This window comes from Orbicella franksi, chromosome 3 (assembly GCF_964199315.1).
Source record: "Orbicella franksi chromosome 3, jaOrbFran1.1, whole genome shotgun sequence".
In the NCBI taxonomy this organism is placed as follows: domain Eukaryota; kingdom Metazoa; phylum Cnidaria; class Anthozoa; order Scleractinia; family Merulinidae; genus Orbicella; species Orbicella franksi.
The window spans coordinates 33,948,791-33,972,931 of NC_138147.1; the positions used below are offsets into that span (position 1 = coordinate 33,948,791).

Sequence of the window (24,141 nt, forward strand, 5' to 3'; positions counted from 1 at the left end):
GAAAAAAACATAACTCTCGGACGAATAAAAATTAATGCCTAACCCCATTGTGTTATCACTATTGAGATTAAAATTACAAGGAGCCGCTTTTTCCACGAAATAATATTGTGAAAGCAATTTACTTTTAGTTCTCCATTTACAATTACCGTCTTTTAATTAAAATATAGGATGAAAAGGCCTTTTATTTTAAAACTAAATGTCCGGCATATTTTGAAAGAGGCCCTGTGACCAAAGTACAAGAAAGATTGGCCTTTTCCTAAGGCACGAAGACTGAAAACTTCAGTCCTATTGCAACACCTGGATAGAGTACGTGCATGGACGCATGAATTGGTAGGTTTGGATTGATCAACTTATTACTTTTCAATACTGATTTTGCTTTGAACCAAAGAAAATAACACGCAAAATGAGATTTTCATTGCCTGGCAACCGTATTTTATGCTTGTGAATTCAATAGCTTGCGTCTTTCCAGTTTCAGCCAATTGCAATAACGTTCACAGAACCTGTAACTAACACTCCTTTTGAAATAAGAGAGAAGTCAATAAGTCTTTCATATTAACTCGCGCACCGTGCAGATAAGACTCCAGCGAGTTGAACATTGTGATCTTTCCATCGCGACAACATGGGGACTGCCATTTCGACTGCAATTAAGGAGCAACAAGAAAAAAATGATCAAGAAGTAACGGAAACTATGTGGATGATGCACAAGATGCTGGTGAACAAAATTACAGCCGCATCGTCCAAGATGGAGAACGATGCAATTGAAGACAAAAGTTTGCCTATCGTGGCAGTTGTTGACAAGTCACAAAAGTACAAGATTAAAGTTTCCAGCGCCTCGAGTCAGGAGATAAATGATGCTATTGGCGAAGTCCTGAAAGGGGATTTCCTTGACGGGCTGAAGAATCTAATAGGTGTTGGTCTGCGCCAAATGCTTGGAAACGCATCGGCAGGAGAGACGGAGTAAGTTGACGTCCATATTGTTTTCGCCAACAACAGTCTACTGCGAGTCGACTACATGATGTATAAGTATGAGTTCACTTCTAGAGGCATCATTTACAAGGTCGAGAATGTCTTCTGCTACTACCTACAAGTTGGAGTTCTCGATTTGGAGAAGGTGAACCCGCAGATCCTGTTGTATGAGCTGACGAGGGCAATTGGCGAGTCGAGGCTTCCAGATGCTGCCAAGCGCCTGCAAAATCTGACCGTGTTTGCCAAGGATTTGTACAAAGTGGTGCAGGAGTTGGACAAGTCTACAGCTGGCTCATCACTACAAGAGGAGTCCAGGCCAAACACGCTAGCAGTCGGCGGGAATACACTAGGCCGTGCAGATGACAAGGAGCAGAAGAGGAAAAAGGCCACCCTGACTTGCTATCACCAACACAAACATGCTCCATTCTTTAGACGACGGTCAGACGGTGGTTCATCTCCAGTAGAGCCGACTCCATCGTCACAATAAAGACAGCTCACAATCATCCGCTCAACTTGAACTTTGTTTAATGTAAGGTTAAGGGAATGACAGTTATTTGGAAACTGAGTTTGTTTGAAAAACTATTCATTATAATCGCGTCTGAATTCGCTTGTCTAATTGTTATTAGGAACGTAGCCGATAGGGAAGAAGATGATCCAATAAAAGAGTGTTTTTCCAAACCCGGCCTAGTGTTTGCCTTAATTTTATCGATATTGCAAGTGGTTAATAAATAGTAGGAAAATTGTGAATGGTAATGTTGATCTATTTTTCAAGCAATGTCGCATTTCGGAAGATGTTTGTAGCATCGCCCAAAATTTAAAAGTAAATTAAAACAAAAACCGCGCAGGTAAAAGTTATTGATCGGCTGTAGCGTTCAGCTCCGAGCAAGTCAACGCCATAGATAATCTCTGACCGTCGACTTGTTTCTTAGCCTTCCCCACGCGTTACTTACATACTCCGCGCGCGTTTTCGCGATCACAAAAAAACGGCATGGCCTTTATAAGTGATGCATGCAATTACCTCCAAGCAAATGCAGCACTCATCGTGTCCTGAATCTGGTCTGCACTTGTGTTTTCCTTGAAGCCGTTTGTCAAGACAAACGTTGCACACGTCACAATGAAAAGATCTGTCCTTGTGAATCCTGAAATGATTGAGAGCGATATTATTCAACTAGAGGACGAATACTCTACCTCTCCTTTACTATTACTAATACCGTGTCTCTTCATGTAGCATGTAGTAACAACACATTATACATTATTGGAGTAAATGGTCTAGCTGGCAAAAAATCTCTCCAAAGCTTATTGGTTAGAGCGCCCAACCGGTATCTGGGAGGTGTAAAATCCGGTTTGGTTACGTAGTGTTAGCCTCTTCCGGTCACATGACCAAGAGCGTGATGAGTTCGTTCGTGTAAGTTATTCCCATGCTTGTGTGTTTTTGCATATTGTTCTAGTTCGTCGAGTCTTCGTAACATGACGTTTTGAACCTGTCTCTTGCCTGGTTTACTGGTTCATTACCACGGCAATTATGGGTTCGAATCCTGTCGGGGACCCAGATCGTTTCTTTGTCCTATGCTCGTGGCAAAAGAGCATTTCATCTTTATCAATACATTTCTCTATTTTAAAACAGTCTGTACGTAATGTTTCTCACTTACCGGCAAATGCCACATTTTGTGCAATGGTAGGGATGTTTATCTTCACCAGTGAAGTGTTTGCAGATTGAGCAGAAGTATGCCGACATCCTTGTATTACATCTGGCACAAGTATGGGCATCTCGGTTGATCTTTATACAAAAATGTGGAATAATAATTCACATGATTAAACACACCAAACGTATAAACGACACGATGGCTTTAACGTTGAGTAATTTATAGTATTTCGAGCTCCATTTCTTCCTTACGTCAGGTGTTATAATCGTTATGAAGTCAACCTTAAGTACAGGTGAGAGAAAGCATTTCGAATAAGAAATGCATATTTCAAAAGCTAATGCAAAATTTCAAGGGAATCCAAACTTAGTCCTTTGTTAAAGACGTCCTTCTCCTGTCCCCCCTCCCCTCCTCATAGAGAGGTTCAGACTTTCGACCTTGCCCTTGTGGTTGTCATTTATAGTCATACGAAATGGCTTCTTATAAGCTTCAAGAAATCAATTAGTTCATGAGCTACAAATCGATATGCCTAGACTTCTAAAGTATGTATCAAGTCATGTAATAATCACTGTGAAAATGTGATCCAAAATAATCACTTCTTAAATTAATTTGATTTTCTGGAAACGTGCTTTGGAAATTTTTGTCAAGTACCGAGAACTAACGTTGGAAATAGATCTAACCATAACCTTTGTTTGCAATTCTCAAAGTCTTTCTCTTTTCTCTTTTCTTTCAACATAGCATACATCCGTCATCAAGACGGAAACCTTGAAATGCTCATGCGATAAACCGGGTCGACGAATCGAAGAATTTTCATGAAAGAAGCAACAACTGAATTTCCGCATAAAAGTGTTTTAGAAAATAACAATAAAATAGCTGAGAGTTTTACATACCACTTGCTGGTGTCTACAAACCGAACATTCGATATAAAGCGCCTCTTTTGCTTTGCAGTTATGATTTTCACACTCGTCTGAGTTGTTATGGCAACGATGACACGGATAGAACTTTCCACAGCAGGGGAACTTGACACGACACAGTCGCTGATAATGTTCACATAGCCATTGTGGACTCTCAGGGAGAGCTGCACGCACGGAAGGAGCCTCCTCTTCGCTGCCTGTCGAAGTGCCTCCGGTTTCATTTCTTTGCATCGTTTCTCTGGCCTCTCGTTCTCTTCTTTCCTGTTCATGTTGTTCTCTCCTGGCACGCACTTCCCTTTGTCTTCGTTCTCTTTCTTTAATCGCTTTCTCTTTTTCTTCTCTTTCTTTCATGACTCTTTCCACCAGTGAGCAAGCTTCGGCTACGCGTCGCTCGAGGGCAGCCAAAGAGTTGTCATCTGAGGTTGTCCCTGAATTACTGTTTGCCAGGCTTGGCTGCATTGTTGTACTTTCATCATCAGTTGACACTCTTGCCGTGACCGTTTCTCTCTTGATTCTTTCTCTTTCCTGTTGCCTCATAGCTCTTTCTGATGCCAAGGAGGTTTCTGCTTGTTCGGAAATAAAATTTGGTGTGGTTGATGTCGCATGAACTGAAAACGCAGACCGACTAATTTCCCTTTGATTGATTCCGGTATTTTGTCCCCCTGAGCCAGTACTGTTTTCGGGATTCGTGAACCCTGCAAACCACGTTGAAGAGTTCGAAGATGTCTGAGCGAACAAACTAGCATCAGAGTCGATAGGACGCCAGGTTCTCGACTGGACATCACCAATGTCAAAGCAATTTTCTGACACGTGGTGACGCTCTTGAGGCACATCGTATGGAAGACCAGGAAATTGAGGAGGTGGTGGTGGTGGTAGGCTCAAGATTTCCTCGTTTTTAGGACTTTTGTATTTGCCATTGTAGGGAAGGGAGAAAGACTGCTCGGGTTGATAACTGTTAAAGTTAAGAAAGCTCTGAGCGGGAGACGTCAAAGCAGTGATAGAAGCGCTAGTAGTGTCTCTTGAAGAACATTCTGCACAGTCTGGAAATTGACAAAAACTAGCACAGTTAAGCCTTCCTTCGGTTTCATCCATACTACAAGACATGCTGTTGTCATTGCTATGGCGCGCGAGAAAACCAGACTTTATTCCAAGGTGACTTGATTCGGAGGTGCATGGAATGTAAAGGGAACTGTGGTTGGAAGAAAATTCGTCTCGTCGCCCTCCTTTTAAACCAAGAGGTTCTTTACGCTTCTTCTTTGAGCCGCGTGCATTGGCATCTTTACCTTCAGCGCCTTGAGGATAGCAGCTGTTCTGATAACCACAGGCTCCAAGGACTTCATCAGCATGATTAGCATCACCATTATCTGCAACAACATCTCCTCCTCGACAGAAAGAGGTATTGGCGTCATTCTCTCTGCTGTTGGCAAGGCTTCGTCTTTCTTTTCCGTTCTTTGAAATGCCCGTTCCTTTCACCCCGTCTTGTTTAGGCGACCTTTCAATTTTAACCACCGTTCCGTTTCCTTGAGTCTCCCGATTTGAGGTGTGAAGTTTTCTTTCTTGCTCTTTGTTGTGGTCTTGTTCTACAGTAGTGCCTTCGGAAGAAGAAACTTGAAAGGTGGCAACGCCATCGGTGACATCATCAGCAAAGTTTTTTTGCCGGTCGTCAATAACGCATGGCTTCACTGAAGAATCTTCCTGTGTACCACTGACTTGCTGTGCTCTGTTCTTCGATGTCTGTCCTTTGTCTGCTTTCAAGGTCGGGGGAGAGCACCGACTTCCATGTCTACTTTGGTTAGATGCTGCATTTCGTTTAGTTTTGGCCTTCGCGTACGGTCCCTCTGTATCTTCGCTTTCATCCGTGGTCTGGATGACATCATCACGATACTGAGAGAAATCTTTGATCGGCAAAACAACAGAATCTTCTTTGGCTTTGTTTTCATCCACCTTTGAAAAGGAACAGGAGGAAGCAATTACTGCCGAAATCTCGTTTTCATTTTTCTGGCCATGAGATGAGAAGCTAAATTCTTCTCCAGAAATTAATTTTTGTTCTGTCATCGTCCTCGGCAAAAGGGAAGCATTCGGGTTTTCTGAGACTTTTGCCGCCACATCCCTTGGAGAAAAGCTCGCCTGAAATTAAGATGAACATAAATTACCAAGTCGTTGTGTATGAAATTTTCTAGGGAACTACAAAAGGACTTAATACTCTTTTTGCCAGTTCGCAAGTCAAAAGTCGCTGAGTATGACTAAATTAATTAATTGATGAACTGCTTGGGGCTGTTGAGCTTGTGACAGAGAAGCAGATACGAGGTAGTTGTTAAAGCGTCTTGATATCTTTCTTGACACTTCCTGTGGACAGTTGGGAAGAATATAATAAAACAGTGGCACTTATACTCACACTCACACCAGACTCTTCATCGTCAAAAGAATTTTGATCGCCGTGGCTTGCTCTAGTCATGGCTTTCACGTTCGGCGTTTGCGTTGGATTCATCAACAATTCACCAGGAATCTGACTTGGACAGGGGCACGGGGACTTTTCAGTACAGGTTTCGTAGGGCACCCCAAGAGCAGTCGCACACGTTTTCATCTCCTCGACCAAGACTTTGTTTATATCCGCACAATCGCATGGAAGGGATTCTTCGTAGTTAGCGGCAAGGTTCTTCTTTGCATGTGTGGGCTGGGTATTCATTTTTATACTCCTGTCATGGAGCCACACAGTGATCTGCCCAACTGATGGTCCTCGTATTTTCAGCAAATTATTGGTCTTGACTAATTCTGAAATCTCGCCAAACTTTTCCTCGCTTTTAATAATTTGTTTGGCAAACTTTTCAAACAAAGACGAGCTTGCAATGCTGTCTGAAAAAATGAACTCTTTAGTTTTTTTGCAATGTTCATCGCTGTCAGATGGCGTCTTTGCGATCGATTGACTGCTCAAGATAATTTCCTCTTGAGAACTTTCAAACAGTAATAAACGTGCAAGGGCCGCATTACACTTCGACACTTCCGGATGAGTTGAAGCAAAGCCAGCCCTTGTGTATATACTCAAGGCTTCTTCGAAACAGTTCTTTGATGACACGTTTTCTCCCATCAGAGAAAATGTGACACCCTGTCTATAAAAAAGCGACGCAAGGGTTGGATGGCTTTTTTCAAACATTTCTTTCCAATTCGATGCCCAAAGTTCCAATATCAAGGACACGGGTTGCACACTTTCTTGATAAAGGTGAAAATCAACTAAATTTGCTAATGTCGCAACTGAGAAATCCCAAGGTAGCTTCCCATTAGATTTAGGAAACACTTCAAACTCCGAAGAAGAAGGAGGGGGAGACGACGGCGGTGACGACGATGACGACGATGAAGACGATGATGAGGATGCTAATGATGATAATGATGATGATGATGATGACGATGACGATGACGACGATAACGATGACGATGATGATAATGATAATGATGATGAGGATGGTGGCCATGATGATGATATTGAAGGTAAAAAAAACGAAAACGAAGAAGAAAGAGATAATTTCGCAGCGATTTCTTTCGCAGGAGCCACCTCCTTCATTAACAAATAAACCAAACAAGTTTTAGAAGAAATAAATTCTTCAGGCATCCCACTCTCGTCTTCCAAGATCTCAGAGAGAGACTTCAACTCCTGCAGTTCTTTTAATGCTTTAACAGGATCTTCAAGTTCTAAGAACAGCTCTGCTCGATTGTAACGTACAGCAGCAACCATTCGAAACGAGAGTCGAAGATGTTTGGCTTTAGAAACAAGATCATTTTGAAGCTTTAGTGCAGCTGAGTAGTTTCGTTGACCCTGAAGCACTAAACTTAAGTTGTTTTCTACCGCAAAAATGTCTACTTCCAAAGTCACTACATTTTTTTCCAGTTTGAATCTTTCCAAACTCTTGAGCGCGCATTCTAAATTTTCCTTTGCTTTATCTAGTTGTCCTAGAATCAGATAAACACAGCCTATGTTAGCCTTGGCTACAACTACGGAAAATTCGAAATCCACTTTAATTTCACGATGAGGCGTAGAATCAGTACCGTTGCTATTCATAGCCAGATTAAATACCTCAATAGCCATTTTGTATTCGTGGAGCTTAAATGCAAGAGCGCCGAAAGCAGTGGTAAAGTTGATGTACAGGTGGTCATCCTGGTCTGAATCCATCTGGTCTAACAAAATGACACCGCACAAGGGAGGTCCAGACACACACTTCAGAGACATCTCATTCCCACGCCTCACTTGCCGTTTTTCGTAGTCAGTTGGGTTGCAAAAGCTTTCCGGTGTTAACTCTAGAAGATGTCTGTGTCCACTTTGCAAATTTCTTCGCGCATATCCCACCTTGGAAAGTTGAAAGAAATCCATTGCTTTAACAAAACATTCAAAAACATATCGCCGAAGCTCATTGCCGCAGTTATATTCTTCGCCAAGTCCACGTTCTTGGGAAGTTGCATCAGCGGTATCTTTGCTGGAACTTATCGTCTCTACTTTGTCCATATTTTACAGTTCTAAGCTGAATTCCCTGCTCCTAAAAAATAGAAAATCAGAACGACTTTTCATTACATTGTATTGTTAGTATGCCTACGGAAAAGATATCTGATCCCGGGACATTAACCAGTTTTTAGCGAAGTTATTTTGAGTTAAGGTCGGCATAATATAGTGCTGGAGAGTATTGCTGTAAATCACAGTCTTCCTTATATTCTAAATTTAGGAGAGTATAGAATTTAAAGAGGAAACAAACAAGTTTGCTGAAGGACTAAAGCCCAACAAGAGTCTTGTTATAGCAGTATCAACAGAGTAAGCGGCATGAGTGCTAGGCCTTCTGTTATTGTGATTACTATCCCAAGTATTCCGAAATTTCGTGATGAGCAAGTCAATATTTCTCCATTGGATTTCTGACCGATTGCGATGCGAATAAGAAAGGATAAGGTGGCCTTGAGTGGGTAAGTTACATAAAACGAATTAAATTGTTCTTGTTTGCCATATAATAAACATCTTATTAACCGAGCTTAGTCGGTCTGTATGGGAGAATCTTGACCGAGGTCGTGAGTACAGACCTCACTGCGTTCGAACGCAGTGAGGTCTGTACTCACGACCTCGGTCAAGATTCTCCCATACGGACCGACTAAGCTCGGTTAATAAGATGTTTATTACATGGCAAACAAGAACAATTTAATTCGTTTTATGTAACTGGTTTGTACCAGCTGACATCTTGCTTGCGAACGGCGATGAACCGAACTTCATTTTGCCAAAGTTTCCTCGTCCTCTTCACTTTTTTTCTCGTCAGGCTTTTTGGCACTTCATAAATAGAGTATTGTTAGAAGAAAATAGTCAATATTTTTGCGTTTTAGTTTGAAACTTTTTCACCACAAAATGTAACCGGTCTAGATTACGGTCTAGATGGAAAAATCTAGACCGCTTTCAATATCGATTTCAGCCAATCAAATTCGTGAATTCCGTAGTTCCCAGTCCTTGTGAGACACAGCCATATAATAAATCGAGTTATAGAAACACTCGTGAAAGTTTGGGAGAACTCGAAAAAGCTGTGGAAACACTCGTTCCCACAGCATTTCTCGTTCTCCCAAACTTCCACTCGTGTTTCTATAACTCGATAGAAACACAGTACCTGTTTTCTATTCCTTAAATAGTATACCCTGCAGTTACTATAGTGAACTTAGCGATGTCATTTACAATCGCTAATTTCATTAATAGGTAGATTTAAAACTAGGTCGAGCGTTCCAACTGAGACCATCTAAAATTCAGTCCAAAAAGTAAACAAAAGACTTGAACGGTTTACCGAGGTACCAGAGTTTACTTACCCAGGTAAACATTTTCCGTGTGTAAACGCCAACTGATACTTTGGTAAATGCCGTAAAAGACAAAAGAAATTTAACCGAGGTAACATTTGTAATTACCCTGTGATCAGGCATGGTTACAGTTGGTAAGCAAGGTCAAGATGACAGATAAATTCGCTTGTGGTGGCGTAGTAGCTACGCTGTGTCTCTATGTCCGGCAGCTGTGGCTACATGTCCGGCAGCCGGACAGGTTTCTTAAGGTGGTCTTATACCTAAATTTTTTTTTTTTTTGCAAAACAACTCTCTGGAACAGTTTTGGTATCACGTTAAAGGACTTTGCACTCTGACTGCAAAAATGAGCTTTTCCAGGTCACGTGCCACGATAGTTAATGAATAACTAGCTCCTAAGTGTTAAAAAGTGGTGTTCATTATAAACACGATAACGTAATAATGAATGGTTCGAGAAGTATGGAATTAAGTTCATCCTGTCCATAAGCAAGTTGTCCAGGAGACAAACCTCAGAAAACAGTGTTTTGAGGGGGTTTTCTCGTGAAATGTTGAAAAAGTATACTAATATTAACTAATATTAACTATATGAACTAAATAACAGGGAAAAATTTCTCCAATTGCAAATTTTGGAGATTTAAGACCTAGATAATTGTGTCCTTCATCAATATTGGAAATTTGACAACATTCGGTTAAAACCCAGTGGAGATATCGTGTGCGAGATATTGATGATCCGTCTATTTGGTCATTTTGAGAAATAAGGCTTTAAAGTTTTACTTCGGTCTCCGAGAGCCCAAATTAGCCCTGTGAACTAGGGGCGGGGGGAGGGGTATATTTAAAGGTTTTACATAAATGCTTCATTGAACACCCGAATACGCACCAGTCATAGAAATGTTAACCAAGTATAAGGAGCGTATAAGATGGTAGAAGAAACAATGTTCAGGACCATGATGCAAAATTCTCATAACCACACATCTTTAAAGCGTTTGTGTACAGTATCATTAAAATGTACTGAATTGAATCCATTTTGTGAGTACTTTTAGACTGTAAACAATGGTTGCTATGGGTGTTGCTATGTTGAAATATAGCTAGAAGTGTTCAGATTTCTTAATTTAAACGTAAATTCAGGAGTAATTAGAGGAAAATCGTTTCAAAATACGATTTACAAATGGACAGGGATGTTGAATCTTCATGTTCCAAAAAAATGTTTTTTTGGAGAAAAATTTATATCTGAGAGTGTAAGACCCCCTTAAAATACTCCGTGTCCGGCCGTGAGACCTCCCTTGACTTTTTTTTTTTTAAAGTTGAGCAATGTAGAATGGACGTTTAGACAGGCAACCCCAAGAGGAATCGAACCCGGGTCGCCGGCTTGGCAAGCGATACTAATAGGGACCTTAAGCACCGCGACGACGACGAGCCCAGAGGACGACGACCGCAAGTAAAATTTCCCCTTACCGCGCTACTGCGCATGCTAGACTCGTCGTCCACGTGAAGTTTAGGACGTCAAAACGTCAGGTTTGCCGTCCTGAGTGAACGTGAGTAAGTATTACTCTATTTACGCAGTGTTTCAGGCAGAAAATGTATATCAAACTAATGAAATGATAGTTGGTTATTTATTTAACCTTTAAGCTTTGTATTAATTAGACTTTACGGCGAGTTTGGTGTAGAAATCGTTAGTTGCTGCGGAGCGAGCGTAGCGAGCGAGCAGCAACATAAACAGGATTTAAGAAGAACATATAAAAGGGGATCCAAAGGCTCGAATTCATCACTTTTTACCAGAATGCATCGCATTTAACCAGAGTGCACTGCGCCACTTTTTACCAGAGTGCGTTGCGCCACGAACTACAGGAGGACGCCTTTTCACGTGGATTCCAGTGAGAAAGATTAGTGGTTGTGTTTTGCTCTGATTTACCTGTAAAACGATGTGAAGGAGATTGTGCCTGCTTTCACAACTCTTGCTTTTGTTCTTAATGCATGCAGTATGTGACAGGTTGTAAATCTGGACGATTAATTGTGACATCTTGATTTTAAACTTAGTATGTCATTTCTTAGCAGTCTCGCCTACTTGGCCGAATTCTTAAATGAAGAGAAATCGTCGCTCCTAAAGCTTGCAGAATAATTAAAACAAACGAAAACCGTAGAACACGCTAATTTCATATATGCTGCGATCTATTTCTTTTCATCCAAACATGAATTTAAGCTAAAGCTTTAGCATTTTCACACATCGCGATGGACGCGTCCTCGACACAGTCTGTCAACATTCTTGAGACATTTAATACGTATCAATACAGAATTTATAAGTTAGATTTCTGCTCCTACAACTTCCACATCTTTCGATTTCCGCGATCTGGTAAAGGGGAGATTGATGTGTATCTTTTTATGTTCAAACATGGGTCAGATCACTATGCGCTTTTTCGTCACGATCCCTTGTCACACCTCGCCATCCATGTGTCATCATGCATGAAGTTGTAGATGAATCACTGCGTAAAATATGTCACTATCAATAGAATGTGCCGCAGCATTATTATCTTTTAGATACCCTAGTAATAACATTATTTTGGGTTTGTCGATTTGTCCGTTGTTGAATTTACTTGTCAGCGAAAGTAGAAAATTAAATGAATTCAGAAACTGAAAACTGACTCTGTATTTCATTTTCTTCCGGTTCCTATCTACATGTAGGCTTTCGCTTATGCTTTTAGGATAGAATTTTATACCGTGAAGGTCGTTTTAGATTATATCGGGCGAAAATTCGGCATCATTCATCTCTTCGAGTAAAAAACCTGTTATGTTCTTCGTATGAGAAATCGGGATTTTTCGACATCAATTCCTCATGTAGGACTGAAAATGTGTTGTCATCGATAGTACCGATTTCGTAGCTCAAGAGAAACTGGTCTTGGAGCTCGTGAAAGGAAGACATGACAAAATTTTTCGATAGTTTTAGGTCGATATTTACAAGAACTCAGCTCTGTCTACACGTACTCGTACTTGGTTTTCACGCCGTGAACGACGTCCTCGACCCAGTCCTACAACAGTTTTACTCGTCGTCGTCGTCCCATTCGTCGTCGGTCCCTAATGACCACTGCGCCACCCCAACCGGCCGGCCACTTACGGAATTTTTTAAGAATTTATAGAATTACCCTTAGTATTATTGAAAGCTAACCGTAAACAGGCTAACCAGAGAGCTATTTAGGCTAACCGGAGTGCTATTCAGGCTAACCGGAGTGCTATTCAAACGTTTTGACTGCCGGTTATTTTATAATAGTCTACGTTATAAATCCCGATATGCCTGGTGCCGGGCTCACCAAAATTAGTATTCGGCAATGTAAACAAAGCTTTGACATTATTAACTGACATTTTAAAAATAATTTTGACTGCCGGACACGGAGTATTTTGAAAAACCTGTCCGGAATATTTAACTTCCCGCGGTGAGCAGATCGTGCGATTGTCGACAAAGGGTTTCTTTCCAGTTTTGACAATCATGGCGGATAAAAAGGAAAGATTGGATGGATCTTCTTATGGCGAGCAATCCGTTAGGTGAAAGAAACCATTGTATTTTTCATTCTCAGTATTATTTACGACTTTCTCGAGACAATCTTCGATGTTTTGTTGTGTAATTGTTGTCGATATATTTTGCCACCAGGGAGGATGCTGCATATTCAACTTATCGACGTTTCTACGCATATAACCATGCATACTCTGCGTACGATCAACCAGCTGAATTTTCGCCTCAATATTATGGAATGAGGTCCTCGCCTTTGTTAATGAGGGCACGTCAATTTGCTCCTGATCCACTGCAGTCGGATCCTCGTGCGAGTTCGATTTCATGACGTGGATAATGCAGCGCGCATCAACTTGAGTCATTTGAGCTAGTATAAACACTGAACGAATGTACCATGGTTAACTTTGCCTTAGTAACTGTTTACCTTGGTAAAAGCTCAAATGTAAACACAACATTAGAATACATTTCCAGCTGTTGTTTGTTTCCCACTGTTGACTTAATCTCTTTCTTCAAGCGTGGGAATGACAATGATGGCAATGGTTCAGTGTACCCAGCTGTGCGTGACGCGCCAAAAAAAAAAATTGCGTGACGAGCCCAAAGAGCATCTGCATAGGAGGCTACAGGGCTTTCTGCCTCCAGACTTTAAAAACTTGAGCTAGCGATACAACCGCCATCGTCACACCAACATTATTTTTCGAGAATATAGTTTGGAGAGCAAGTGCTGTTTGATTTGGCAAAAGGTGTTTGAACAAAGCAGAAAACACTGAAAACATCTGAGTGTCTAAAGTTGGTCTTTTGTGACTTATGGACTTTAGTTTAAAACAATTTTTTATAAATATGTTTTCTGGGTTCACGCTCTTAGGGTAGCACTTGTTGGGCAGTTTCGTTAGATCATGATGCAGCATGTCTTCTCAAATTTACTTGAAGGTTTTGCACTAGTACTTGTTTTGAAACAGAAGCACAAGGTACATGTAACTCGGAAATGGCCTATTTGGTATTCTTATTTGAGGTAATCGCTAATAGAGGGAAGACAACATTGACTTGTAGCCTGCAATCATTTCAGAGGCTCACAGCCTGCAATCCAATGTTCTCCGTGATTGATTTTGTTGTCTTGTTATTGTTTGGTTTCATTCGCTTAGGTCAGTGCAGAACAACTGTTGTTATATTATATTGTTCCCCTGTCCCCGACCCGATCGCTTCGCTCTTCGAATTCTTCTGTTTCGCGCTCGCGGAAGTTTTTTTTCCGTCCTCAGGGGCACCCAACGACCGTTTTCTCTCGAATGCTTTTAAACGCTGTTTTAGGCTATCTGTAGTACTTTTAAAGCTCTGCAGCTTAATTTTAGGTTGCGCCAAAAATTTTTTATCTGTTCGGTTATTCTAGGGGAACTTGAGTATTCTCGAATTTATTAGGGCTGTTTTGTCCCCTTCCCGAAAACCTTAGGTCTTATCGCCTTTCCGAAAATGATAGCTGACCTTTTTTCGGTACCCAAAACGGCATTTTTAACAATCCGAAAACGACAGACATAAAATTTCTCATATCACGAAAGTTCGAGGTGACAATTCTCTTAAGAAAACCAGAGGGGATTAAAGGCCTTCCGAACAGATAATTTACCGAAACGATCCGTCGGGTGACCCTGCGTCCTCGCCGGGAGCCTGTTCGCAGGCTAAAAGAAAAGCGTGCGTGGCCACAAATAGTTCAGTCTGTATCTAACGAAGGTCAAAATTGAATCGATGGAAGAGTACTCTGAAGCCAAAACCTATAATAGTAAGCCAGAACTAAGGAACAGCAATGTAAATGCTGACTATTTTTATTCATCAGCGGAAATAATAATTATTGCCAGTCGCACGTGGGAGTTTGTTAACGATAAACCATGGATAAACCGACAGGCGAGTGCAAAGCTGATATTCGTGCTTCCAGCGTAGAATACTAGATGTAACAAAAGTATTCTTTTTTAAAAATTAGCCTTTATGCTTAAACATTACCAGTAAGAGAGGAAATGAGATGTTTAGCATGAATTTTGAAGGCAAATGTTCCATTAAACTTGTGAATTTACCGAAACTGGAGCCGCCACGCAACGTGTCATCAAAGGTCATACGGCAGATGGGACCTCAACTTGCTAACAATATATAAAGCAAGGAAATCAAAAAATCCACAGAACAATAGTGGTCTTTGTCAGTATGTTATATCTGTCTGTGAAACTTCAGCTGTTCACATAAAGGTAATGATTCGAACAACACACAACTATCATCACAGGCGCAGAAGGCACTCCTAAACTTTGATTACTACTGGTTTTAATTGTGTGGATAACAATAGCATAACTCGCCCACTGAGCAACATTCAACGGTCGCTTTATTTTGAAACTGCATTACTTGGTAGAACGAGAACGGCATGCAGGAGGTAGACTACGAGTAGTTCCTTTTTCGCTTGGTCCGTCGTGCGTGACGCGAAAAAAAAAATGCGAGAAAAAAGTCCGCGCTCTTCGCCACCAGAATTTCGCGCGGCCATTTTTTTCTCGCGGTTTTCTTTTGCGTCACGTACGACGGACTAAGCGAAAGAGGGACTACTCGTAGTCTGTGTGGGAGGCTACTAATAATAGAACTTAGATTACATCAAGAGATTATGATCCAGATCATATCCTCCTGATTACACTGAGTGTGGCCTTGTAGGTTTTCTCCGACAAATTCAATGTAGCGACGACTTCTGATAAGGCGATGAAGCCTTTTAAAGGTTCGTGGAGCGAAGATCTCATACTCCTCACCTAGCAGATAGCCTGTTTCATCGATGAAAATTGACTGAGTGGCGTATAACGGTTATCAAACATAGGGTAATGACGAGCTGTTCGCTCATTTCAAACGGCGGATAATTTGTAGAGAATCAGTGCGCAAGAGCTCATCCCGACCCCGAAGTTTAACGATCCGGGCCCACAACAGATGAGGATAAACACTACCACACCAGCAGTTGCAATATACCTGTTTAGTTTTATCGTTTAACCACAGATTCGTACAGTGAGAGTCTATACTCACCTTGGAGTCTGTTTTGGTGCGATGCAGCCTGAAGGCCTCTAGCGACTTTCAGTTGCCTAACGTTTGCCAGTTAGCGCCAATAAATTCAAATGTATCGTTTATAAGCAACTATTTGAAAATAACCAATCGGATTTTGTTATCAAATTGTACCTGTCAATAATGCGTCACACATCATTCGAACCGCACTTTGGTTTCTGAGATATGCATAAATAATCAAGACAGGACGGGTCTGAACTAGACTACGAGTAGTCCCTCTTTCGCTTAGACCGTCGTGCTTGATGCGAAAGAAAACCGCGAGAAAAAATGGCCGCGCGAACTCCTGGGATTTCACGCGGCCATTTTTTCCTCGCGGTTTATTTACGGTCTCGCTCGACGGACTAAGCGAAAGAGGGACTACTCGTAGTCTAGGTCACAACAGTCCTTAGCTTGCCACTATCACTTTCACTTTCTATATAGTCTATATATGTTCTGTTGGTTCTTCTTGGAAACTCTAAACATCGAAGACTTGCAAACTCACCCAGACGGGGTTGAAAGTGAAAGCAACCATCTAAATATCCAACAGTAACTCTTTTAGGACCTCATGCAAGGGTGGAGAGCGAAGTTATCTGAGGGTTCAGCGCAAGCGGCTCTCGCGCCAACCCGAAAACTAGCCTGCAAACGCAGACTTAAAGATCCTTATACGTCTGCGTTCGCAGGCTACCCTATAGCAAGACAGGGAAGCTTTATAGAAATACAATAAATGTCATGGATCTTTATCTGGGCGGTAAGGTCAGTCTTGCGTGCATTGGAGACAGTTTTTATGCGCAGTATGTAAATGGATCCTTATGAAGTTATGTCTAAGAGGTGAGGTCAGTGTTGCGTTCCAGACAGTTCAGAATACAGTTTCCGCATTAGGTAAATATTCTTTTTCTGCTACGCCGGTAGGCAATACACAGGCTGAGTCGTTAGCTTACCTTTGTTCAAGCGCAAGGTCTGGATAGTGCTACTAGTGTTTCCGATGCCGCACTTTTGTAGCATTCCCGATAAAGGGTTCAATTCCACGGACAGAACTAGAACAGATCAAGGTTAGACCCCGGGACTAGCACAAATTAGGACCTATCAGAGTGATCAATAATATATAGTTCCTCCCTTGCATGAATATTACTTTCGATTTAGAAACTTGCCAGCCCAGCTCATGTATCTTTCCATAATCTTAGTTCCTCGCAAATTCATTTATACCAAACACAGAACCACTGCGATTCTTCGCAGACTCGACTAAGGAACAGTCAGTATCGATGCAGAATTCATGCAGGTTTCCTCTGCAGCTGCCACAAAAATAGACCTAGTAGCCCTGTTTATCTGTCAAATACCCGTGCGCGCAGCATAACTTTACACAACAGTTCTTGACTTACCTGCTAGTAAACAGGTTTTCTGATGTTGAATTCCGGCTACGGCGAACGGAAAGTCGAGTGACAAATCACATGATGCAAATGCGAGTGAAACAACGCCTCGAAAACTGTTCCGGGGCCTTGCGTGACAATATTCCCAGGGCTTCTTGGGAACGACTGGAGGTTAAATACAGTTGAATCGCATCTATTATCATCAACTCTACAGTTGAATTTGTTTATTTATGACCCTTCAAGCGTCAGACAAGTCGACCAGATCGATCGATCCGTTGGTCTCTGTTTCCGATTGGTTTCTGTTTAATTAATATATATTTAACCGTGTTACGCATCTATATGCTATATTATATAAAAAAATGTTTTTTCCCCCGCAAAGGTCCGCAAAGTGGCCATTGTAGAGAGGTTCGACTGTGATAGAGTTTGTATGTGAATAAAACCAGCAGCGGCTTCACAGAGATTGGAAACAGAAACACAATGAAAGCACAGTGCAATTGTTAAAATGGAGTAAATATTTTTAACTACACACGATCAAGGCACCATTTTTCTCTACAATCCGCGTAGTGCGAACGCGAAAAGAGTGCGATCTACGAGCGGAGAGCAGCAATTTAGCCCCGAGTCTAAAAACGTACGTTGGCAAAGATGACTAAGACATTTGCCGCTCGTTAGATTGCACTATTTTCGCCGTCTGTTATTCTTAAAAAATCTTACAAATGCGATCTGAGTAGGCTTAGTGTGAAAATTTAAAGCATCTGCGATTCTCAGTTAATATTGCCGAGAGATCTCGAACATACAATCTTTCGTAACCTGTATAGGTTACTCTAGCAGACTATTTACATGTGTATTTTATACTTTATCACAAACTGTAGCCAGGCAGAAGAACATTGATCGTAGGTTCCTCAGAACGGGTTTTTTCCCATTACAATCATGTGACTGAACAATTCTTTCTTACCATTGCAAAAGGAAATTTTTATTCGTGGACATCAAAACAAGTTCGGGTCTGTCCACGACCTCGTGATTAATTTCAACGACTGAAATGTAAACAATGAAGGATGAACAAAAGTATCTCTCACACTGACCTTCTTAGCTTGGCAATGACGTTTCCTTGACCACGAAAAATTTAAATAATTTTCAACATTAGAACCATGAAACATTTGTAGTTTCAGGGGTAAGGATCATGATACAAAGCTTCACCTTCTCGTTATTATTCATAATCTATTCGACTATTCTGGGAAAAAACCCACCTGTCATGTTTATTCACTTATCACATGCCATGTTTATTCACTTATCACATGTCATGTTTATTCATGACGTAGCTGTATTTAAGTCAAGGCGGTGAGTAGATGGCTGCACAGTGGGCATGGGATGAGTCGCTGATCAAGAAACAAAAAAAGAAAGAAAAAAAAAATACTCAAGCCGGCGACGCAAGAATAGACAGAATAGGCTCGGCCTTAGCTACCTTAGCAATGAAATGCTCAAGTCAAGGTAGTCTTCACGATAATTAATTGTTCGCCGATCTGCAAAAAATGCATAGCAACTCACAGTGTATACAGGTAATTATCGTTGGACATACTTATAAATACCTCCCAAAAAGATACCAACTACTCTACAGATGAAGTTAAGTCACAGTTCAGACATTTTTGAAGCCAATCAAAATGACGATCGTGTGGATGTTAGCATGAAAACGGGGATTAGGCTTTGTTTAGTTTAAGTTGAGTTTAGGATCGTAAATAGCATTTATTTACCTCATAAACCACAAGTGCCCTTAACAGTTCGAAAGCGGAAAATCAAGAAATCGAACCACGCTTTCTGGTGAAACTAAGAGGAAAACATCGACTGAGACATTTTCAAATATCTAAAGCAACATAATGGAGTAAGTAATCTCATTAAATACTCCTTTACCCCCCCCCCCCCCCTCCTCCTTTACACCACATACTGGATAAGTCTATTTATACTTTTATTATGTGTCTAATTCGCATTCACATAGGGAAATTGAATTCTTGCTAGGACCTTTCCTAACTCAAGTTGCTCTCGCTGTTGATCGAAGGTATTTAATTTATAACTTTCCTTAATTCAACTCCAGTTTTTAAAACATGCCCGTCTTTGATTTCCGTGCAAATAATTAAAAACTAAGAAGGCGAAACCGTTGCGGGTAATTCGTTAGTCGCAATAGAGTTATCTCAACTCAGTTACGCAGGTCCGAATTTGTAACGCCACAATTATTTCACAACATAACTATCTAGTATATATATAAAGCAAGTAACCATAACGACAGATAATCGACTAACCTTGTAAAGACTGCCGCATGTAAGCAGTGATTTCATGATGCTAAACATCACACTACTATAAGAAACCAAAACGGAAATCTAACCTTAAGACCCTGGCGACGAGGAAATTGTTTCATTTTCCAAAGTTCTACCCGTCCAATTAAAACGAATTGAAAAAACAGAACGAAAACATTTTTGACTTAGTCCCTTTTTTGAACTCATACATGTGAGCCTAAGTTTTCATTTCTTCAAATTCGTCCCAAGGTTAATATACTTAGTCAAGAAAGACTCCGCCGGCGTCTAAGTACTCGGAGTACTGAGCATATGGGCGTGTAACTATTTACCTTGGCAGACAAATGATGCGCGTGAGACATATCATGCGTCAAACATGAAGATCGTCTAGGCAAATACGACACGCATAAACCTTGGTATGTTGGCAAAAGAAAGACTCTTGTAAGAGAGCAAGAAATTGTGGTAGCGGTAAGATCAAAAGCGCAAGGAATTGTGGTTATACGCGAAAGGAAAAATTCATATGCGCTGTTTTTCATGTGCTCTCGCGTTGAAGACTGTTCGGCGGTGAAGTTTTCCCAGCTGTTTAAATTGCTCTGTTTTTTTTTTAAAGCTTGTTGCTGGGTTTTTTACGCTTTTGTTATCCTTTATTGCTGCGCACTGAGTGAGTGAGCCTGGAGAACAGAAGCATCAGTCTTACAGAAACGAAGAAGTTGGTAGGTCTAAGGCGCCCGCCGTGATAGAAAACAAAGTCGGTTTTCAAAATTTCGTCGTTTGCTTACCGTAAATATTAAAGGCCATTAAAGCTCTCAAAACTAGATTTGCAGAAGTAAACCAGTTGTAATCACCCCTGAAAAAAGTTCGAAGTTGTATTGTGCTACTGATAATGTTTAATTGTGTGAAAGCAAAATTTTGATTTTACGGCTTGTTAGTTGCTATTAAAAATCTCGAGCCGGAAGTCAATCAGCTGCGACCTAAAACCTCCTGCAATGTTGCAATTCTCATGTAACATTCGAATTTGGAAACCTTGCAACAATGCTATTTAATTCCTTTGAGAAGTTTCAAGAAACTCCAGGTGTACTTGTATAGGAGCGTGAGTTTCGTCCGTAAGAGAAGAATGAAAATGTAATGAGGCTTAGTGCTACATGCAAGATAAAAGAATTGGTTCATAGTCTTAGCTGTGCGTATATCGAGTTATGGATGCACTTGGGAAGTTTGGAGAGCGCTCAAGAAGGTAGAGTTGCTCTTGGCTGTCGCCTCGAGCAACTCTTACGCTTCTTTCGTGCTCTCCAAACTTCCCGCGTGCATCCATAACTCGATGTACGCACGGAAAGCATGAACCAATTCTTAAACAACGTGATAGGTGTTTTTTCAGCCACGTGCTAAAAAGTAAATAATGTTATGGCAATTTCAGTTTCTTTACTTTCGTCGTTTAAGCACATTCAATATCAGACTTTCCGGCGGCAAAAGTGAGCAATGGGCTTATAACTGAACTTAATATCAGTATGCAGTTATAGATCCAATATTATTGAAGACCAATTCACTTCTCAAAAATCAGCGAAAATAAAAATAGCGTAAATACGCCGTTTTGTATTGTCAAGAAAGAAAAAGCAATCTCGCTAACACAGAAAAAATACAGAGTTAAAGCTGACGAGAAAGCGCAATGCTCTTACGGATAATAATGAACTGAATTTTATAAGCTAGGGGCTTGTGTACTTACAGCTAACAATAATAAAAAAAAAAATTCAAACTTAGACAGAGACCTCCCCGACGTTTCCTGAACAACTCTTCGCACACAGCGAGAACACTATCGAGTAACATGACGCAGGCAAATTTGAATGGGAACTCATTTCATGTGCAATCTTCTTAGAATGTTCACTTACCTCCCAAAATGTCGATTTTCGTGGGCCAGTGAAGTTCAACACAAATTACTAGAAGTCACCTCGGAAGGTAAAATGTGTGCCAGCTCCTGTCATATTTTCTGCTAATGATTTTACAGTGGGGATGAATATTAAGAGTGACTGGATACTGTAATTTTAACGGATAGAATCGCGAGAGAACTGGACGCAAGCGCAAAACGGAAGACTTAACCGGGTAGGGGGTGAGTACCGAGAAAAAATAGAGGGGTTGTAGACACCTTTAAAAAAAGTGAATTTCCCTTTTCTCCAGAAACGGAAAAATTCTCATTGGTTGAAAGGCGACAAAAGTGTCATCACCATGGCAACGACCGACCATAATTGCGTCCACGCGCGTTTCCGGCTTGCAGCAGTTGTCATCACTGTAGCCTACGAACAGGTTCCTCGTGTGCCCCGATCGCTTCACTCATTCTTCTGTTTCGCGCTCGCCGAATTTTTTTCCTTCCTCACCGGGAGCCTGTTCGCAGGCTATCATCACTGACGCGTGCCGTGAGTCGTGATGGAGCGGTTGTTTTTATTTTCGAAGGACGTTGTTGCAATTTGCCGACCGGCTTGGAGGAAAGTTTAATATATCAACTCTATGCAAAGGGCAAAAGAAATGCAAATGGTGCGAATGTTGTTGTTCTCGTTGTTTCGCCAATCCAAAGCATCATGAAAAATCAAACAGAAGAGATGGAAGCGCGTAGGATTCCTTCTATCGTTTAGTCAACAAAGGACAACGTGCTTCTGCTGATTGGAGAAGCGAAATACAAGCTTGTTTCCGGAAGACAGCAGAAGACATTTGGATGCAAAATTCCAAAACGTGTTATAGAACGCTAAACAATTGTGCCACGCTTATTGTAGTTGACGACCGAGACACCATGTAACACCTTCGGAATAAATTATCCGCAGATATGTAAGAAGACGTATTGCCAAGATTCCCCAAGAAAATAGTGAAAGAGAACAAGCGCATATCCTGCAAAAATCGGAAGGACCGCATGATTTTGGCTTTCTCTCCCTTTTGGTAGCTTTTTTTTTTTGGAGTACGCGTATGTGTTGTTGTTTGCAAACTGATATGCTTGTAATCGATTAACCAAGCAATTTACCGCTCAAATTTTATTGGTCCGAACTAATTAATTGGTCAAGAGGTGGAGTTGTTAGTAACAAGGCGATAACAGGGGGAAGAGGCTACTAAGTCGACTTTTTTCCAAAGATGTCTAGTCTCTCTATTCTTCTTGCTCGCTTCCCTCGCAAACTCCACCCCCCACCCCCGCGTGCCTCGCACTCGCTTCGCTCGCTTTTTCTTTCGAGTACGTAAAACGACAGGCTGTGAACCTCCGCAGGTGCATACAATCTCTTGAGCATAATTGTATGACTGTGTTTGTGGAGGCGCGGTGGCCTCATGGTTAGTGCGCTCATCTCCGGATCGAGCGCTCCTGGTCCGAGCCCTGGCCTGCGACATTGTGTTGTGTTCTTGGGCAAGACACTTTACTCTCACAGTGCCTCTCTCCACCTAGGTGTACAAGTGAGTACCAGCGAATTTAATGCTGGGGGCGGGTAACTCTGCGATGAAATAGCATCCGATCCAGGGGGAGAAAAAATACTCCTAGTCAGTTCATGCTACAGAAACCAGAGATAAGTGCCGGCCTGATGGGCCACTTGCATCGTATGCAGACTTTACCTTGCCTTGTGGCAAAGCATTTTCCACTTCATGTGTGGCACAGTGCGTAGGCTTTATTCATTGCGCATGGTTGCGCTTGCTGCACTTGCCTGCTGATCATGATCCCTTGAAAATGCAATTCACCGGACTAGGCTGTTTAAATTAACTCCAGTTTATACAACGTCTTTAGCCTGGTAAATTTTTTCATTTCTGCGTCGATCGTCTGAGCGAAATGAAATACCATTGGTCGAAAAGCGGGAAAGGCGAGAAAACTGTCAATCTGTTATGTTTGATGAGGAGCGATACGATTAGGTCCCCATGGAGTCGATAATTAAAAAAATAGTAAGTCACGTGAAATTTGGAGTCAGAGGAAAAGTCAAGTGCGGGTATTACTGATGTTTTAACAAAGTTCCGGTCTATTTCTGGGTAAATTTCAAACTAAAAGGGAGCAGGAAAGCAGTTGAAAGTATGTGACTGAATCAAGACGTGCTTATCGTGTTGCCGACTGCATATGGTAAGAGTTATATATTACAAACGTATGTGATTGCAAGCGGGCAACGAAACAACACGAAGGCGTCTGCCCGTTTACCAGCATCATCAAAGACCAGACTGCCAAAGCAAGATCACTTGGAATCAAGTGTGTGTCCTTGCTAGACATAAGTTTTGACGGTTTATCTTTGGCAAAACTTTGGCAACAACGGAAATCGCGCCTGCATGTTGTTATGAAAGATTTACAATTTTCCCGAGAAATCTGAGCTGCCAAAGTTCATACTTCTGGTGAAAATTAGTTGGCTTATTTTTTTCTGCCGCTTCCGGGGTGGAAACGAAAAATTTGCAGATCAGAGCAGGCTCACTTTCTCGTCTCGCGGCTTCGCCGCTCGATTTCGCGCTCGCAGCTACACCGCGCACGTTTGTTCTATTTCGCGCTCGCGGCTACGCCGCCCGCTTGTGCGCTAACGTAAGCCTGCTAACAGGCTATGTCATTAAAGGCGTAACTAGTAAAATAACGTTGAATCATTTGACGTTCCGCCTGTACACACCTCGCGCAGCGAACTCCTATGACGAACAAATTTGCGAACCTCCGCGGAAGAG

At 41.5% G+C, this 24,141-nt stretch overlaps 3 protein-coding genes across 8 annotated transcripts in view; 2 read left to right on the top strand and 1 right to left on the bottom strand.

Moving 5' to 3' along the window:
- LOC145482237 (uncharacterized) overlaps positions 1-24,141 on the bottom strand; it is a 157,550-nt gene that overhangs the window by 5,765 nt on the left and 127,644 nt on the right. Inside the window, exons 1-5 of one of the 6 annotated variants that reach the window (XM_081460882.1) lie at positions 17,231-17,377; positions 5,916-8,043; positions 3,497-5,647; positions 2,616-2,743; positions 1,985-2,105 (exon numbers count right to left, since the gene is read on the bottom strand). In XM_081460882.1, the coding sequence (XP_081317008.1) occupies positions 1,985-2,105; positions 2,616-2,743; positions 3,497-5,647; positions 5,916-8,012 (4,497 nt within the window). In that variant the 5' untranslated portion in view covers positions 8,013-8,043; positions 17,231-17,377. Of the gene's footprint in view, positions 1-1,984; positions 2,106-2,615; positions 2,744-3,496; positions 5,648-5,915; positions 8,452-13,002; positions 13,290-15,839; positions 17,378-24,141 lie in introns of those variants that run through there. The other 5 variants (XM_081460880.1, XM_081460883.1, XM_081460878.1 and 2 more) reach the window with 5 other exon arrangements.
- Positions 620-961, top strand: LOC145482284 (uncharacterized). The gene has a single exon (XM_081460947.1). The coding sequence runs from the start codon at positions 620-622 to the stop codon at positions 959-961; it is 342 nt and encodes a 113-aa protein (XP_081317073.1).
- On the top strand, positions 1,013-1,453 carry LOC145482280 (uncharacterized). The gene has a single exon (XM_081460941.1). It carries the CDS (start codon positions 1,013-1,015, stop codon positions 1,451-1,453), a length of 441 nt encoding a protein of 146 aa, XP_081317067.1.

Excerpts from the sequence above, each read along its gene's own strand:
- LOC145482280 (XM_081460941.1), top strand. The coding sequence starts at position 1,013 with ATGATGTATAAGTATGAGTTCACTTCTAGAGGCATCATTTACAAGGTC.
- LOC145482284 (XM_081460947.1), top strand. The coding sequence starts at position 620 with ATGGGGACTGCCATTTCGACTGCAATTAAGGAGCAACAAGAAAAAAAT.